Source organism: Puma concolor, chromosome B4 (genome assembly GCF_028749965.1).
Source record: "Puma concolor isolate L17-30 chromosome B4, mPumCon1.1.hap2, whole genome shotgun sequence".
In the NCBI taxonomy this organism is placed as follows: Eukaryota; Metazoa; Chordata; class Mammalia; order Carnivora; family Felidae; genus Puma; species Puma concolor.
In genome coordinates, this window is record NC_141673.1 from 25,812,294 (window position 1) to 25,830,981 (window position 18,688).

The 18,688-nt window shown below is 38.2% G+C and overlaps 1 protein-coding gene across 3 annotated transcripts in view; it reads left to right on the forward strand.

The window, feature by feature from the left end:
- Nucleotides 1-18,688, forward strand: part of FGD6 (FYVE, RhoGEF and PH domain containing 6) — a 115,761-nt gene that overhangs the window by 21,314 nt on the left and 75,759 nt on the right. For all 3 annotated transcript variants that reach the window (XM_086712623.1, XM_025926921.2, XM_086712624.1), the window contains exon 3: nucleotides 15,364-15,511. In XM_086712623.1, coding sequence (XP_086568749.1) covers nucleotides 15,364-15,511 — 148 coding nt within the window. The remainder of the gene's footprint in view (nucleotides 1-15,363; nucleotides 15,512-18,688) is intronic.

Sequence of the window (18,688 nt, forward strand, 5' to 3'; positions counted from 1 at the left end):
GGCCTAAATTCCCACACGAATCTAAAAGCAATTTTTAACAGTCTCTCAAAGTATGTATCTTAAGGTGCCTATCGTGATGTGATGTGCGATTCAGAAAATGCAGATAATTTAATACTAAAAAAAATATTTTTATAAAACTCTTCTTAAATGAAAGATCTGTCTCTATGTCTTACATGTAGTAAGAAAACTGAAAGTTAAAAAATAAAAATCTAAGTGGTTTGTAGGTACCCAAAGGAGTTAGCCAAACTGTTAGGATGTCCCAAAATCAAGAGCTTGGTGAAGGCCTTGTGCAATTTTTATATATATGAGGAAATGATTAGAGTGATTTAGCTATAGAAAATGTGCTTTCTCTTATGGGGTCAATTACCCATATCATTATTTTAGGATTTGAACATCTGGTCTGCCGAAATATGTTATTTAAACTCTGTTGTCTGCAAATAAAGTATATTATCAACACCAATCTCGAGTAGTTGGGTATCCAGATGAGAAAAATATAAGAATCTTAAACAAAAAAAATTATGAAATCTGGGGCACCTGGGTGGCCCAGTCGGTTGAACATCTGACTTTGGCTCAGCTCGCAGTTCATGATTTCAAGCCCTGCGTCAGGCTCTGTGCTGACCGCTCAGATCCTGGATCCTGCTTCAGATTCGGTGTCTCCCTCTCTCTGCCCCTTCCCCACTATGCTCTGTCTCTCAAAAATGAATAAATGTTAAAAAAAAAATTTTTTTTTAAACTATGAAATCTTGTAGAAAAATGTTAACTTAAGAAAACTTTTTACCCTTATCTTTTAGTGTTCTCACTATACAACAGATAAAAGCTGATGTTCTAGCTATTAAGAAGACCAATAAAATAATAGGATATGTTTGTGAACTTGTACAGATAACCTGAGAAAGCTATTTAATAGATTACACGTTTCATCCTAGTATTAAATTGTGTTTCCAGTTATATTAAATTGTGTTTCCAATTACAGGTGCTTACTGCATACCAAGTATATGCTAAGTACCATATTTGGGGAAGGATAAAAGAAACTTTTAAAATGAGAATTGGGAGGCGCTTGGGTGGCTCAGTTCGTTCGGCGTCTGACTTCGGCTCAGGTCATAATCATACAGTTCGTAAGTCTGAGCCCTGTGTCGGGCTCTGCTGACAGCTCAGAGCCTGGAGCCTGCTTCAGATTCTGTCTCCCTCTCCTGTGCTTGTTCTCCCACCCTCTCCCTCTCTCAAGATTAAACAAATATTTAAAAATAAGTAAATAAAATGAGAATTGGTACTAGGGTTTTAGCAAAGAATATAAAATAAAGGTCTGAAGGGTGAAAGTTTTCTGTGACTATTAAAGAAATTAGTTTTGGTCTCATTAAAATATATGAACTCTTTGTTGAGCAAAATTTAAACACTGAGAAAGTAAGCAAATACATTAGCTCTAATAGGTTCAGGGGCTTTTTGATGGTAAAATTAGTTTAAGTATGTTTTCATACCCAGTGTTTACTTGATTACCTGTTGATGGTTTTGTACAGTTGGCTAACATGAGATCTTAACCGTTCCATTGAATGTAGCCTTGTTAGATTGATTCTCAATAGTAGTAATTCTAAGCATCTTTAATTCTTACTGAGCCCTTCCCACTGCTAAGGAGCAAAGTATTTTCGCATACTCTCCTGTACTCTACAGATTACTGTCTTTTCAGCCTGCTTGTTGAAGTCTTGGCTCCAGTAAATATGTCTGCTGGCTTTTCTGCTAATGCCCTGTGGGTTGATTCCATAAGTTAAAATCTGTGACTGTGAGTAGGGTTTGTTGGAGTTTACAGTAGCTTCTATCTTACTATACTTACCTGATGTTAGGGTAAAGATGTTCTTTCTTCCTTGGGTTTACCATACAGGGAATTTATCATTTTCCTTGACAGGTGGTAGACAATTTAGAGGGTTGGAAGTGTGTTCATTTATAGTCTGTCTACAGGAAGTATACTGAAAATTACTGCTGTAATTTACATGTCAACATGGTCTGATTTTTGTTTTGTTTTGTTTTGCATTTTATAGGAGGCTTAGATAGGGATGGCTGTCTCCAGCCCATCCTTCCCCCTTATCTTTGATCTTTTCTTCCTATTATATACATACATATATATACATATATATATATATATACACACATATATATATGTATGTATATATATACTGTATATGAGGAATGCTTGAAATAATTGAAATTAGTAAGCTTGGGGGAAGGAGAATGGGGATTTTCTGTATTAAGTTTTTAAATTATAAGCATTACATAGAATCCTTTTTTTTTTTCTTTTAAAGTTAAATGTACATAAAGCGAAAAGTAAAATGTTCCTTCCTTTCCCTCTCCTTATCCCCCTCCATTCTAGTTGAGAGAAAAGGTTTTCTGGGGATTCGTTTGTTTTGTTTTTTGATATGGAAAGTTTTAGAATAAATGGAAATTTTAGGGGTAGTTAATCTCTGTTCCCAGGAGGCCTTATCTTGGAGGTACTTGAGAAAGGCAAAGGCTGTCAGAACTGTTTCCCCTAGGCAGGAAGTCTTCCTTCTTGTGTTACCTCGGTGCCTAACACAAAGCTTAACTCACCAGGAACTCAGTGAACAGCTAGGGTAGTACAGGCACATGTCACAGATGGAAGAGTGGATCACGTTCCTGGATAACGCTTTGTCTTTCTACCTGCTCCTTGTATCTCTCCTCTTTCCCTCTTTTCTTACTATTTTCTGGTACCTTACTTTGTCCTTACTTCCTTCCTCTCCTTTTTTGGTGCCTTTAGCTAGTGGCTCAGAGCAGGGGATCAAGGTTTTGAAGTGCTGTCTACTAGACTTTCTGCTGTAGGATGAACATCTGTAATTAGAAAAGAAATACAGGTACCTTGCTTTACATTACAAAGTAAAGTTCACATAACTAAAAGAATCAGCAACTTCAATGCATAAGTGACATGTGCTTTTTATAACTTTCAGAGGTCTTTGTAGCCTGTGTTGCTCATTGTGATCTTTATTTACCAAAGAGGGATAAAGCTAGTGTTTAGAAAGGTGCTTTTAAAAGTATCTTGAGATCTAATAGGACACCTCTAAATTAGGTGGTGACTGAAATTCTTTTAGAAATAGGAAACAGTGTTGTGATATGGGTAAAAGTGTGATTATTCCAAGCTTCAGGATATTACTGTACAAGTAATAAACTCCCAAAAAGAATCAGTGAAGTAAAACATTTATAACAAGAGTAGGGGTGACCTGCTACAAAATCATGGCTCATATGATCTCATTGCAGGAGTTCTTTACTCAGCCATGTACACTGATGATGAGCTGTTTCACATGACTGATAATGCAGAAGCTTCTGTCTGAAGTCATTTTTTTACCCAAGTCTAGACTTTTAAGTATCTGGACTAATTGGTTTTTTAATATTACAGATGACACTCTACATGTACGAAGTGAGAGAGCATGCATGCAAATACCAGGCATTGTTGTCAGTACATTATTCATATAAATTTGTTTGATTCTCATAAAGCCCTTTCAGGTAGGCACTATTATTATCCCCATTTTATGGATGAAGAAACTGAGGCAAATTGAAGTTAAGAGCTTATCACTCATTTTCACTTAGATAGTAAGTGGAAGAGCTAAGATTAAAACAGAATCAGTTTGGGGGCACCTGGGTGCCTCAGTTGGTTAAGTGTCCAACTTCAGTTCAGGTCATGATCTCATGGTTTGTGGGTTCAGGCCCCACATCAGGTTCTGTGCTGACAGCTCAGAGCCCAGAGCCTGCTTGGGATTCTGTGTCTCTCTGTCTCTCTGCCCCTCCCTTGTTCGTGCTCTGTCTCTCACTCTCTCAAAAATAAATAAAAACATTTAAAAAAACAAACAAAAAAACAGAGGCCATTTTGCTCCAAAGCAGATATTCTGCTCCTTCTGGGTAATCTACTAAAGCAAGGGTCAGCCAACTTTTTCCACAAAGGGTCAGATGGTAAATATTTTTACCATGTAATCTCTGTTGCAACTGTTCAGCTCTGTGGATATAGCATGAAAGCAGCCATAGACAGTCCAAAAACAAATGTGCTTGACTATGCTCCAATAGAACTTTATTTGTAGACACTGAAATTTGAGTTTTGTGTATTTCCACATATCACAAAACATTATTCTTGATTTTTTTTTTCACCATTTAAAATGTAAAAACCATTCTTGGCTCATGGGCCTTACAAAAAGAAGCAGACTGGACTTGTCTGTTCATACTGTACTATTTTTGTGTGAGATATTAGGATAAAGTCCACTAATTTATTCATCCATGCAGGAAAGAGAGATCAGGTATCATACTAAATTCTAGGTTACCAAGGATGAACAAGAACAAAACCTTCCAGTTCCTTTTGCCATTCCACTTAAGTTCTACTTCTTCTCATGTCTGATTTTTTTAAGAATTTATCTTCGGGGCTCTTGGGTGGCTCAGTCACTTGAGTGTCTGACTCTTGGTTTCAACTCAGGTCATGATCCCAGGGTTGTGGGATTGAGCACTGTGTTGTCGATTGAACGCTGCTTAAGATTCTCTCTCTCCCACAGCCCCTCTCCCCACTCCCTCTCTCTTAAAAAAAAAAAAAAAATTCTCTTTTATTTCCTGTCCGTTGCATGTACCAGACATGTTCATATTATCCGATTTAATCTTCATAGCCAGTAGTGTTATCTGTTTTATAGTTTAGAGAAGTATAAAATAAAAGAACCTAAATAGGCAGCCATTTACACACAGCCAGGTGAGAAGTAGAGCCTAGATTCAAATGCAAGTCTGTCTTAGGTTTAGGTGTTTTTTTGTTCGCTTCACTGCTGCTTCCTCTTTGCTCCTGGGAATGTATGAAGCTATGATGAAATGCTTTTGACCCTGTCTAAAGGGAATTTGTGTATCTCACTTCTAAAATGGCATGCTTATTTTTACTCCCCTTCCATTTGCCCTGACTCTAGCTTTCAAAGATGCTATCTATACAAGTTTGATAGAAATGTTAAGATGTTTCTTGGTTTTCCAATCAAGGAAGCAAAGGAAAGAAAGAAAGAAAGAAAGAAAGAAAGAAAGAAAGAAAGAAAGAAAGAAAGAAAGAAAGAAAGAAAGAAAGAAAGAAAGAAAGAAAGAAAGAAGAGGGAGGGAGGGAGGGAGGGAGGGAGGAAGGAAGGAAGGAAGGAAGGAAGAAAGGAAGGAAGGAAGGAAGGAAGGAAGGAAGGAAGGAAGGAAGGAAGGAAGGAAGGAAGGAAAAAGGAAACACAGAACAAGTTAATAATTTAACTAGTAGAAAGATGCATGGGAGGAAGAATGGAGGAAGAAAACCCATGTCCTTTCCTGATGCCCTCTACTGCCTCTCAAGTCTTGAAAGAATAGGACTGTGTCCTTAGCACGCTCTGAGAAAGAAATGGGTTCCAGATGAGTCTTTGGGATTATTGATGATTCATAGGGGGCCTGGAGTAGATTTTTAGGACAGTTCTTTTGTGGACAGTACCTGAAGAAGACAAATGATAAGTAGAATTGTTCATGTTTAGTTTTAAATAAGGAAGTGAACTGATGTGTTCATGAGTGACAGTTTAACCTCCTCATCTTTGACTACTTATGGGTTCCCAAGAAGCTTACTATCCTTTTCCCCATGGCAGTGGGAAATCCCAATTACAGGTTGTAGTTCCTATTAGAAAATGGAAACACTCAAGTAGGCTTGGCTAAAATAAGATCTGGGACTGAAAGCAGATGTCTCTTGAGTTTAACTACTGGTTTCCTTGTAATTCCCTACTACTTTATTATAGTGGGGTCTGTATTTAATGTAACATTTAATATTCTGTAGCATGGAATATGTCATTTCTGTAACACATAGCATTAATACCTTTAATTTGAAAATTGCTGAAGTTTATCATGACAGACTTCAGATGCATATACTAAATATAACTAGGTGTACATGAAGCTAACTTGATACACCCTTCAATGGGATTTATTAGGATAATTATATCCAAAACTACCAGTGCAACTGCTTTGTACTTAAGGATCCCAGAAAATGGCACCCTCTGCGGTGGTTTATTTTTAATGAATAATTGATTAATAATTTGTTATCTAACATTTATTTATAATATGTTATGTAATTTCTAATAAAACTTAGTGTTTAATTTATAATCTAATTAATAACTTAATTACTGATGTTTTAATCATTTTTTATTCACCCTGTTGGTAAGGGAGGGATTTCTGTCCTTCCATTATGGAGATGGTCAAACGCATGACACCTGACAGAGGAGATAGACAGTAATTGGTTGGTCACATATACAGGGGAGGAGGACATAGCCCTCCATATAGGCCCACACTGAGCTTGCACTTGGGAACAGAATGAGTCACCAGGGGCCGTGGAAAGCAGGCTATACAGTATCAAGATAATGGGTCCCCTTTGGTTCCCATGGGAGGATATGATTGGCTGGTTTGAATAATTCCATATGTTGGCAAGGAACTAAAATCCTCTACTCAGGTGTAGCCAGAACTGCCCCTGTGATAAAAAAGGTTGTTTGGCTAGGGCACCCTATCTGTGGGAACAGAATAGGAAAGGCAACTTGCAGTCAGGCCGTTTGGCATCCTCTTCGTTTTCCATGGATGTCAAGACAGAATACAATAGGTATTATACCATAGTAGTTTCATACTGAACTCACAATCAAGAGCAGAGCATGGGCAGAGGGAATGATCATATTTTCCAAAAGGCCCACCACCTTTTCAGTGGCTGTTAGGATTATGATAAAGAGATATTGGCAGGAGCAATGTGGCATGTATAGTAGACAGAAAAACACATGGTCATCCTGATTAAGAAGATAGTCAAAGGATGAGGTGTTTATGTCTTCATCAATGAGTCCCACTCCTCTGGCCCAGCTCCCCGACTAGGTTCCCTACTCTAGTGTTAGAACCTGGCAAAGCCAAGGAGAGGAGTGGGTATCCCCATTTACTATCATGGATGGATGATTGTCTTTTCTGCCATGGCTGCCCTCCAAGAGAGGGATCTGTCTCTAATTTGGTAGACACTCTTAGCCTCTCATCACACAGAAGTCCCCACCACCACCCTGCCTCCAGCACCTTCCACAACACTTCAATTCCTACCTCCAAGCCTTTGCTTATACTGCTTCCCTTCCCTCCAACTTAGGATGCCTTTGCTCCTCTTTATTCATTGGAGTCTTTCATGTGCTTGTGCCTTAAATTTCTGACTGCCCCAGCCTGCATGAAGTATCTATTTCTCTGGTTCTGTAGCCCTTAATGTCTGTGCACTGACTTTAACATTTAGCATGCACTAACTTTTAGTTGTACTCTTCAGAAAATAGTCCCTGCCTTTATCCTAATTCTTGTGGTATTAATTCCTTCTGCCTTTATCTGTATAGAAAAGTTTCACTCAGCAGGTAAAAAGAGAAGCAACCAATAGAATTTACAGTTTGAATATTAACTAATTCTATTAGATTATCTTCATCCAGCCTCTAAAATAATATGATACATAATAAGTCCTCAACATTTATTGAAATAAATGGCATAGCAGTTTTATATTTTTTAAAAAATATGTAAAAATGTGTGTAAATATGTGTGTGTGTAAATGTGAAGCATCCGTGTGTGTATGTGTGTCTAAATATGAAGCACCCTCATGTAGCCCTCCCAACCCCTTTATTTCTAGTGGCCTTTGTGTGGTACTAATGAGTTACATAAAGGGAAGAAAGGATGTTGGGTCAACCCTAACTTTATTGAAAACTGTTTTATTTTTCAACACAATAAACTTTGCTACAATGACAAAACTGGATTGGCAACCTGCTATATTTTATTTGGAAGCATTTCTCCCACCCCCCCACCCCCATCTAATATATTTTATTTATTTATTTTTATTTTTAAATTTACATCCAAATTAGCGTATAGTGCAACAGTGATTTCAGGAGTAGATTCCTTAATGCCCCTTACCCAAATAGCCCACCCCCCCCACCACAACCCCTCCAGCAACCCTCTTATATTCTCCATATTTAAGAGTCTCTTATGTTTTGTCCCCCTCCCTATTTTTATATTATTTTTGCTTCCCTTCCCTTATGTTCATCTGTTTTGTAGCTTAAAGTCCTCATATGAGTAAAGTCATATATTTGTCTTTCTCTGACTAATTTCGCTTAGCATAATACCCTTTAGTTCCATCCACGTAGTTGTAAATGGCAAGATTTCATTCTTTTTGATTTCCAAGTAGTAATCCATTGTGTGTGTGTGTGTGTGTGTGTGTGTGTGTGTGTGTGTGTACACACATACACCACATCTTTATCCATTCATCCATCGATGGACATTTGGGCTCTTTTATTTGGAGAAGACATTTCTAAGCTTAATAGAACGCTTTTCTGTATGTATTAACAAAAAGGTTTTGGTCCACATTTCTTGAAAAGTATTTTAGGGAATCATTCTCAAACCAAATTTTAAGAAAGCAAAATTGCTGGTAATTAAATGTTTGGTATTTATTTTAGCTAGTGCTTGTATCAGGAGACATTTTTATCACAATCTATTCCTCTCCACCTAGGAGCAGTTCATGATTGAACCAGATTCTCCCAGCTAAGCTAGAGTGACAAGAGTGCCTATTGGACTGTGATCAGCCTCAGGCTCCTCTTATGACATCAGGATTGCACCAGGAACCCTGGAGGGCATGATCATCCTTATTTACAGGCTAGGAGTTCTCCCACAACCCAGAGTGCTGTGGGAGATGCCTAATAGTATGGTGCTGTTCGCTGTGGCATAGTCAACAAGTTGTGTGGTTATTCTGTGGCCCCTATAGAATGTTGAACAATCCCTTTACAATTTCTTTTTCTCTCTCTTTTAAGTTTATTTTATTTTGAGAGACAGGGAGAGAGCGTGCATGTGCGCACGAGCGGGAGAGGGACAGAGAGAGGGAGAGACAGAAACCCCAGCAGGCTCGTGCTGTCAAGTGCGGAGCCCAATCAGGGCTTGATCTCAGAAACTATGAGATCATGGCCTGAGCCCAAATCAAGAGTCAGATGTTTATTTATTTATTTATTTTTTTTTTAAATTTTTTTTTTTTTCAACGTTTATTTATTTTTGGGACAGAGAGAGACAGAGCATGAACGGGGGAGGGGCAGAGAGAGAGGGAGACACAGAATCGGAAACAGGCTCCAGGCTCTGAGCCATCAGCCCAGAGCCCGACGCGGGGCTCGAACTCACGGACCGCGAGATCGTGACCTGGCTGAAGTCGGACGCTTAACCGACTGCGCCACCCAGGCGCCCCAAGAGTCAGATGTTTAACTGACTGAGACACCCAGGCAACCCTTTTCCATTTGTCTTTTAAACCATTTTTGGAGTAGTCCTGTAATGACTGTATCTTAAATAGCAGCCTCAGGGTACTGATCCTGATTTTGTTTTTAATTGTCAGTCTGCAGTTTAGAGAATCCTAGTAACAAATGCGTATCTAGGGAAGGAAATGGAAATGGTATTTAAAAGGTTAATGTTGCCCCTGGAAAATGAAGTGGGCATGTTTTTCAAAGTGCATCACTAAAGCCTGGTATTCTTTCCTGACAGTGTCACCTCAAATCAGCTTTTAAACCATCCTTCAGTTTATATTTCAAGGAAGCTGGGTATTTCTCTGTGGTTTCTTTTTTCTGAAGCCATAGAATTCCAGCTTGGTAGTTTTAAAGGCTTGGTTGTTAACACCTCTAAATTCATGACCCAAAGAGTAAAACACTAACCATATGCATTTTATGCTGCAGGTTTCTTTTTCATTTCCTTTCCTTTTTTGGTAACATACTCCTGCTGTGCTATCCCTTATTGTAGTGATTTTATTTGTATTGTATGTTTTATTAATCAAAGTGTTTAATTCAAGAAAGTTAATGCATTATATACATGTGTGAAATTAAAGATTATTTTTACTGAAATCAAGATAATAAAATCCATTAATGTTTAAAATGAAAATAAGGTATGTTCTAACCTTTAGTCTGTCACTCAAAAGAAGATTAAAGATTAATATATATTTAAAAACTAATGTATATACCTTTCTTTGAGGGGAAGGATTTCTGCTGTTACACTATAATTAGAACATCAGCCATCCACGGCTTACATATTACTGAACCATTGACGTTTCTTTTTAGTTAAAGCAGTTAGGAATAGAGAAGACCTAGCAGATGATCTGGTTTGCCTCTTAGCATGTAGAGGTCACACTTGAAGAACCTGATTTTTGTTGAGGTCAGATAAGTTTGCTGCAGACTCAGTGTTATCTCTTGGCTTTTATGCTCTGTCACCCTGGCTCTGCACATACTTAACAATAATTGTGCAAGAGCCTACAGTTGGAAAACCTAAAAACATGCCACAAATATATGCATCTTTCGTTATTCAAGGATGAAAATGGCCACATATACCCATTTACAGTTGTGCCATATTCCCTAAGAGTAGTAGAGAGATAACTTACTCATTTTAAAGATAGTTCCCAGGAAAATCATCTGAGTGGAAAATGGAGAAAATTCTCCAAGTACTGGGTAATTGAAAAGAGGACATGAAAACAAGAATGAGTGGTTTCTAAACCGTTTTTTATTGATTTGATTTATGGTTTTCAACCCGACCCCTAAATCAAAAGTTCAGTAAAGGAGCTGAAATAACAGAGTAGAACATTTTCTGGTGAAACTAAATGTAAACACTTTCCTGGTGAAAATTGTGAACCAATATTATGTAGTTAGCATGTAATAATACATAATTTATTAAAAAAACATTTTTATGTTTCTATGTAGTGTTCATCCTTCAAGTGCTTAACAGTAGTTTTTTCTGTTCATTCTGTGATGAATATGAAAGCAGCCAAAGGAAACACATAATCACTAAGTCATAATGAGACAGCATTTGTAGGAGAATTATAACAACATCCTGAGGACTAGCAGGTTCTGCTCAGTTTGGTCCAGGAGTGGTAGAAAGAGGAAGAGAAAGATCTCAGAAGTTCAGATTTACATGTTGTGACTTGAAAATTAGAAAGAAACTTTGAAGGTGAGGACACTGGAATAACATTTTTCTTCAAGTTTAGGAGGAATTACATGGAATATTCTATGTTTCGGGGGCTCAGATAAGAGAGGAAGAAGATAACTAGATTCATCAACAAAGAGGACAGGATTCAATGCTTTGAAAGTGCTCCTCAGTTCACTGTGCTTCTCCTTTTCCTTTCTCTGTTCTCCTTGTTCTCCCCTCCCTTTGCTGGAATTTTTCAGGTTAATGGAGGTTCACAGGGATGTTTTGTTGGTGATGTCTGGCTCGGCCTTGTGCAGTTTTATGTTCTGAAAAACTCTTAGGGGAGATAGATTAAATGAGTCTTTTTAAAGAGACAGTTCCTTCTAAAAGAGAAACCCTCCTTCGTGTGATATCGTACCTAAAAGAGAAATTTCATGTACTTACAGGGGAGGGTGTACTGTGCCTATATAGCAAATAACATAAAAAATACATAATTTAAAAAAATTGTTTTTACAGTTTATTTTTGAGAGAGTGAGTGTGATTGGGGTAGGGGTAGAGAGAATCCCAAGCTGGCCCCATACTGTAAGCACAGAGCCTGACTTGGGGCTTGAACCCACGAACCATGAGATCATGGCCTGAGCTGAAACCAAGAGTCGAACGCTCAACCAACTGAGCCACCCAGGTGCCCCCCAAAATACGTAATTTTTTAAAAAGTGATGGCGTTAAGTAATCAGATGTGCAGATCCAAATGTGTATGTAGATCCTTGACGTGTGGAATTGAAGACAGCTGCCTAATCAGTGGGAATTTACTTCTGGCTTTACTTTTCTCTGCCCTTACCTCATCCAGACTTGGAAAGGATGGCCTGGGGAGGTAGAGCCCAGTCTTGATTCTTTTTGGGTTGTGTTTGCAGCTTACTTTCCTTTTACTTCGATTATCAAATTGTGAAATAACCAGGCAGGAAATTGTGGAGGAAACACTATGTCCTGTTCCTTTAACCCGCAAGGCTGACAGTGTTAGGACGATATCTTCCTGACAGTGGGAAGGAAATGTAAAGAATAGATGAGCCCCAACTCAATGACTGGCATCAGTAAGAAGTCCATATTTCATTATCTGAGATCTAAAGTTATCTATATAGATTTGAAAGCTGCTAAGAATTATGTAGGAAAATAGATTAATCAACAACTTTTCTCTGTTTGAACATGTAGACACAAACGTGTAAATATGGATGCTAAATGCCATCTTTCCTGATTTTGCTGCCAAACCCATTATCTTTTCTTTAAAATCATATCCCTTGTTAAGAAATTTCTGTTTCAATTGATGTCCCCCTCATTTTGCTGGTGACTTGAAGGAAGACTCCGGTTTTTCCCCTACCTCTTTACCATAGCCCTGATGAAGTTTTTAACTCTTATATCTAGCCCTTCCTCTTAATTCCTGATGTAGCCAACCTCATTCAGGCTGTCTATACTGTTGAAATTACCTCTCAGATCCCTATCCACTTCTGTCCCTGTGCCCGCCCCATTCAGCCCCCATTGAGTTACAAGATTAGTCTTCCTAAAACCTTGCTTTGCTTTGCTTTGCTCACATTCCTCCCTTGCAAGCTTCAGAAATTGTAAATGGTCTACCATTTACTTTCCAGATATATAGGGAGCTCCTTTTACTTCAATTTAATCTTTTGAGATCAGGGGGACCTCACTGATGCTAATTAGGGCTATCCTTTTCACTGTTTGGGTGGGGGGACTGGGGCATGGGCTGGGCCTACAGGCCTGGGTTGATGGAAGGGATGTTGTTCTCTTTTCTGTTGTCATTAATGGGAGAGAAGTATGGATTAAGGAAATCTTTGAGGTCTACTGGAAGATTTGAGTCTTCTTGTTGAAGGCCTACAAGCTGAGTATGGACTCTGCTATTGTTCATGACCCTTGACAGGCTAGTACCTGTTATCTTCTCCAAGCTTGTTTTCCATTATGTGTAGGAGACTCCTGCTGCAGGCTGAATGTTCTTTTTGTTTTCTGAAAACAAATATTCCCACTTCCACACCTTTGAGTATGATGCTTAGGATGCCCCTTCTCCTTTAAACCATACACTATTCCAGTATTCCCCCCCAAACCTTTCTTTATGATCACTGCCATAAATACTTACCGTCTGAACGTCTGAAATTTGACACTCTTTGCTTTCTAATATAATTTTTGTTTACTCACTAAAAATTTACTGAGGGCCCATTATGTGTCAAGCAGGATCCTGGGGGTTCAGCTGAAAAAGACCATTTTCTTGTCCTTAGGAGTTTACATTTTAGGGAGGGAAACAAATATATCACCAGGTGCAGTTGAATGAGATGGTGTAGGATTCAGAAGAGACAAGTAAACCAATGTGGTTAGGGAGGGCTTGGTCAGGGAAGGTTTTCTGTAGGAAAGCAACTTTCAGAACTAACAACTCCCAACATTTTATGGCAGTTACGTTTTGATCCATGTCCTTTTAATACTTAAAGCTTTTTTTTTTCTTGTCCTTAAATTAACTGTTGTAAATATTTATATCCCTAACAATTGTGGCTACTAGCTTCCTACTGTATCCTTAATAATGGCTTTCCAAATGTTGGACCAGGAAGCACCTCTCAGCTCTCTCTTCAGACAAAGTAAACCTAATTTCCTCACAGGTGCTACAAGCTCTGTTACTGATTATTCAAAATTTTGATACTGTTGAGTCTAAAAGAGTGCACTGATTCAAAAAACCAAATTACTGGGATCTTGTTGTAACCAGACTGTGATTCATTGCAGCAGGGTGAGGCCTAAGGCTTTATATTTCTGAAAAGCTTCCTGGTGATGCTGAAGCTGGTCATAGATTGAATGTGTTTATGAGTAACAGGGTTTTAGAGGACGAAAGATAAAGAATTAAGATAAAAAGAAGTGAAGGTACGTTTTCTTTTATTTGTATGGATGGATCCTGCAGTCTCTGCATCCTGTTAACTTTATTTTATGCTAGCTAATTTAAATCACCTAATTACCCAGCTGGGTTGGGCTCCTGTCCCTGCAACCAGAGACAGTGAATCTTGCCAGTGATCTGACTAGAAAGCTTCCATTCTCCACCCCCACCTCCTCCCTAGAGAGTGAGTCTCCTCCATGTCATGGGGAGCTATGATAAGGCGCGCACCCACCTAGTTGAGGCTGCAATATGATTCTCTGAGGCCCTCTAGCTACTGAATAATAAGGAACCCCTGTCTTTGGCAGAGGGAGGTGTTCCTTTTGGCATTCTGCCTTCACCCAACTGGTTTGTGTAACATTTGAGTTCCAGGAATGGCATCTGAGGCTAGTCTGTATCCTACAATGTGTAATCAGGAACTGGCAGAAAATTCATCTTTAGCTTTTAAGATTCCTGTTAGAAACTTTCATAACTTGTAGGAGCCTTGGCAGTTGAATGACCTGACCTTGATCTGTAAAGGGGCCTGCCAGGGTGAAATGCAACTCTCTTTATTCCGTGTGAATGTTTCTCTTGATGATTTTCTGTGATCTTTTACTGACTCTTCTGCAGATATTCTTATAGACTGCAGACAGGAAAGCAGTTGCTACAGATAATTTCTTCCTGAGCCTTTACAACCAAAGTTAGAAAGAATTATTTCTGTTGTCTTCCTGGAGAACTTTGCTGTGGAATTCCCCCCTACAGACTGGATTGCAACAATAGCTCTTAGATTCAAGAGATCTGTCTCAATACAAAATGGGAAATGTTGATGACGTCAGGCTGGCGAGGCAGAGTTGGTAAATGAGCTGGTACAGTGGTTTTCAAACTTCCAACATGTATCTCCTAGGGGCCCTGCACCCCTAGAGTTTCTGATTTAGCAGGTCTGGATCAGAGCCCAAGAATTTTTAACATCCTTGTCCCTTCCCATGTCTTACAATGTGGTTACATAAAAGGAATTGGTGATAATCAGGGAGGTTGGGCACATGTTCATAATAGCACATGCGTGGTTTATTGTGTTCACCGTCATTACCTCCCAATTCTGGTAGATTTATTAGTTGCTTTAAAACAAACAAACAAATAAACAAAAACTGAGACCCAGGGAAACACCACCTTTTCTAATGTTCCTGTTTTGCCAGTGAGTGCCCTTTTGTGGTAATACAGTCCATATCCCATGAGGCTTCTTGGTTTATAGGGTTAGAGAGACCTGATCTTTTCGAGTAAGGAGATATGGAAGCATAGGATTAGGGCAGCTAGAAAACTTGCTTCTCAGCCACCTTCCTATCATGAAGATACATGTTTTTCAAGATGTTTATTTTAATCTCAAGATGAGTTTGTGTTTTTGACAGCTGAGATAGGAAAGAGAGGGGAATTTTGGTTGGTCTGGCTATTTCCATCCCTGTGTTTACATCCCTTAGGTATACCTGGAATAAGATGGTTGATCATGTTTGTTTTTTGGTAGTATTCCTTGTTATTAAAGGTGACTAATGCAATACTTTTTATTGAAACAGTTCTGGAACATCCCAGGAGGGACACAATGATCTTGACCTTGGTCTTGGTGAACTTCCTTCAGATGAGGAAGAAGACCTCAACAGTTCTGACGAAGATGATGTCAGTTCTGATTCTAGTAAAGGGGACCCTGACCTGGGAGACAAACAGGTATATATTGGTATTTAATTGTTTCTACTTTTGTATTTGTTGGTCTCTCATGTAATTTGGAGATAATATTTATCAGCATGATAGGCACAAAATCCCTAGTTAATTTTTTCTTAAAACTTATAAAACATTTTCTTATTTTTTTAATTTTTTTAAGTGTTTATTTTTGAGAGAGAAGGAGGGGCAGGGGTGGGGCAGAGAGAGAGGGAAACTGAGAATCTGAAGCAGGATCCATGCTGTCAGCACAAAGCCTGACATGGGGCTGGAACCCACAAAGCATGAGATCATGACCCGAATTGAAGTCGGAAGCTTAACTGACTGAGCCACCCAGGCGCCCCCTTTATAAAACATTTTCTAATTCAAATTTAGTTCTTGGTATAATATAGTGCCTAAGATAATCATATTTCTAAATGCACATCACTTAGAGACTAGTAATTTTTGAGAAATTATTTTTGGCAATGTCCATTGGTTTTCTTTTTGATAATGAAAATCCCCTCTTAGGATTGTTCCTTGAATCCAAGTGAGTCTACTTGAAAGAAAGGAATTAGATGCATTTCAGATTTAATGAAGTCTTTTCAGAGATAGAGTAAAGACTTGTTAATAACATACTGGGATTTCCTTTGAAGTGAGTCAGTTTTTGTGTATTTACACTATACATGAAACAAGATTGTCCATGTGTTGTTAATTATTTAAGATATGTCAATACATGGAGGTTTATTATATTGTTTCTCTAGTTTGACATGAGTGCTTCATTTTAAATATATTTTTTAATAAAGACATACTTACAAGGGGAAAAATAGTATATTAACAATAACCCTAAAATGTGTTGGAATGTTACAGCAAAATAGAATTTGAAAGGATCCGCATAGCAAGCGTATCAAACCATAGAGAAGAAAATCCCTGTCATCCAACTTCTATGCCATAATTTATCAATCCATTGTTTCCTGTTTAATATATTTTTACTTTGTTTAAATTTATTTCAGCCTTAAATGAATGGCATAAGTTATGTGAGTATCTTGGTTTAAATCCCAGCTCCAATACTTAGGAGCAGGGTAGATAACTGGGCAAATTACTTAATCTCTTTAAGCTAAAGAGCCTCCATTTTATGAAGAAAAGAACAGAATTTATCTCAGGTAATTGTCAGGACTAAATGATCTGATATGTGTAAAGCCTTAGAACACTGTTCAGTACATGGTAGGAACTCAATGATTATTTCTTGCAATATTTCATGCTGCAAAGTACTGACTCATAAGAGTTGGGAGTAACCACTAGAAATTATTTAGCATTAAGGCAGTTGAGTTTGTAAGATACCTAAGACAGATTGAGTGACTTCTTATAGGCCCACAGCATCGTTTTACTTTGATCATTAAGGAACTCCTCCTATGTTTTACTGGTAGCTGCCATCTCTGATTTGAAAGCTCATTTTCCTTGTTACTGTTTCAAAGATATAGATTCTACAAGTATTTATAAAATACTACTTCCCAGATATACCAGACATAAAAAGTATGTACAAGACATAAAGCAGTGCTTAAGGTTTTTGCTCTTGAACAGCTTACATCCTAACGGGACAAGAGGGGCCATATATGCGTGAAAACAGTGAGATTTTCAGATAATTACATGCTGTGAAAAGAATAAAACAGAGCAATGTGCTAGAAACTGAGGAAGCTACTTAGAATAAAAGCCTCTAAGAAAGTGATATTTGAGAAATAAATGACTGGAAAGATCCAAATCCTTCGGAGTTTGGGGAAGAGCCCATTGGAAAATGGTCTTCTTCTCAAAGGACTATAATTAAATCAACCTTTACTATCTTTGATAAGCTGCAAGTTCTTCTTTTTCTAACAAGTACTGTTTCCTATTGTTTGCATCTGTTTTATTTCTCTTGTTCAAACCCTTTTGATTTCTCCCCATAGTTCTTGAAGTATGGTAACCAAAAGCGGTATCCACATTCTACTAGGGATCTCACTGACATATGCGTAAAAGAACGATTTCTCTCTAACCCTTTTGTATTATGCATCTTTCCACCACATCCGGTCACAACACTGCCTGGTTGACTCATTTGTTTTGTAGTCATTGGAGACTTCCAGAGTTCCTTCCTTTGTATTTGTACTGGCCTTTCCTTTACCTTCTGGTATTTATATTATTAGTTTTTGTCTTTAGTTGTGCCACACTGCTGTTAAATATTTTTCTGTTTTTAAAATGAGATTATTTCTGGGGTGCCCGGGTGGTTCAGTTGGTTAAGTGTCTGACTTCAGCTCAGGTCATGATCTCACGGTTCATGAGTTCGAGCCCCACGTCAGGCTCTGTGCTGACAGCCTGGAGCCTGCTTCGGATTCTGTATCTCTCTCTCTGCCCGCCCCCCCCCCCCCCCCCAAGCTCACACGCTCACTCTCTCACTCTCTCTTTGTCAAAAATAAGTAAACATTAAAAAAATTTTTTTGATGAGATTATTTCTTCAGTTAATCACGGACACTTAATAAGATTTTTTTATACCTGATTCTAGTGTATTAATGATTTCCCTTTTTGAAGTGTCAGCCATCATGACAAGCTTGAGTCAGCAATGGCAATAATAAAAAGAGCTAACTCTCCCTTTCTAGACAGTTGCTGATCCATCTAAGCATAGCCTGGTGAATGCTTTCCTCTTAAGTAATCTGCTTTCAAAGTGGTTAAGAAGAACACGGTCTTGGGAGCCAGATTGCCTGCATTCTTACTGCTTACCAACTCTGTGATCTTGAGCAATTTACTTAACACCTTTATGCCTTAGTTTTCTCATCTGTGGGAAGAAGAGGGAGTAGGGTAGATAGTTGTTTTTCTTTTATTTCTTTTTTTTTTACACTTGTTTTTATTCTTTAAGATTATTGTGATGAATAAAGATGATACACTGTTTAAAACAGTTCCTTACACAAATTGAGTGCTTAGTATTTCCAGTCATTCCTTATATAACCAAATATAATTTCAAGCTTGCCTTTTCTTATCTTTGATGAATAAATCTGAAGCATGTTTACATAGAAGGCAGTAATATGTTCTAAAATAAACATGAAATTTGGCATTGTAAGATCTGTGGTTCAGTCCAGCTCTGCCACTTACTAGCCATTTGACCACGGTCAAATGATTATTTTAAGTCATTTAGTTTATTTGCACCAATCTCCTATCACAATGGATTTCAAGTGACAATAAAAAAAT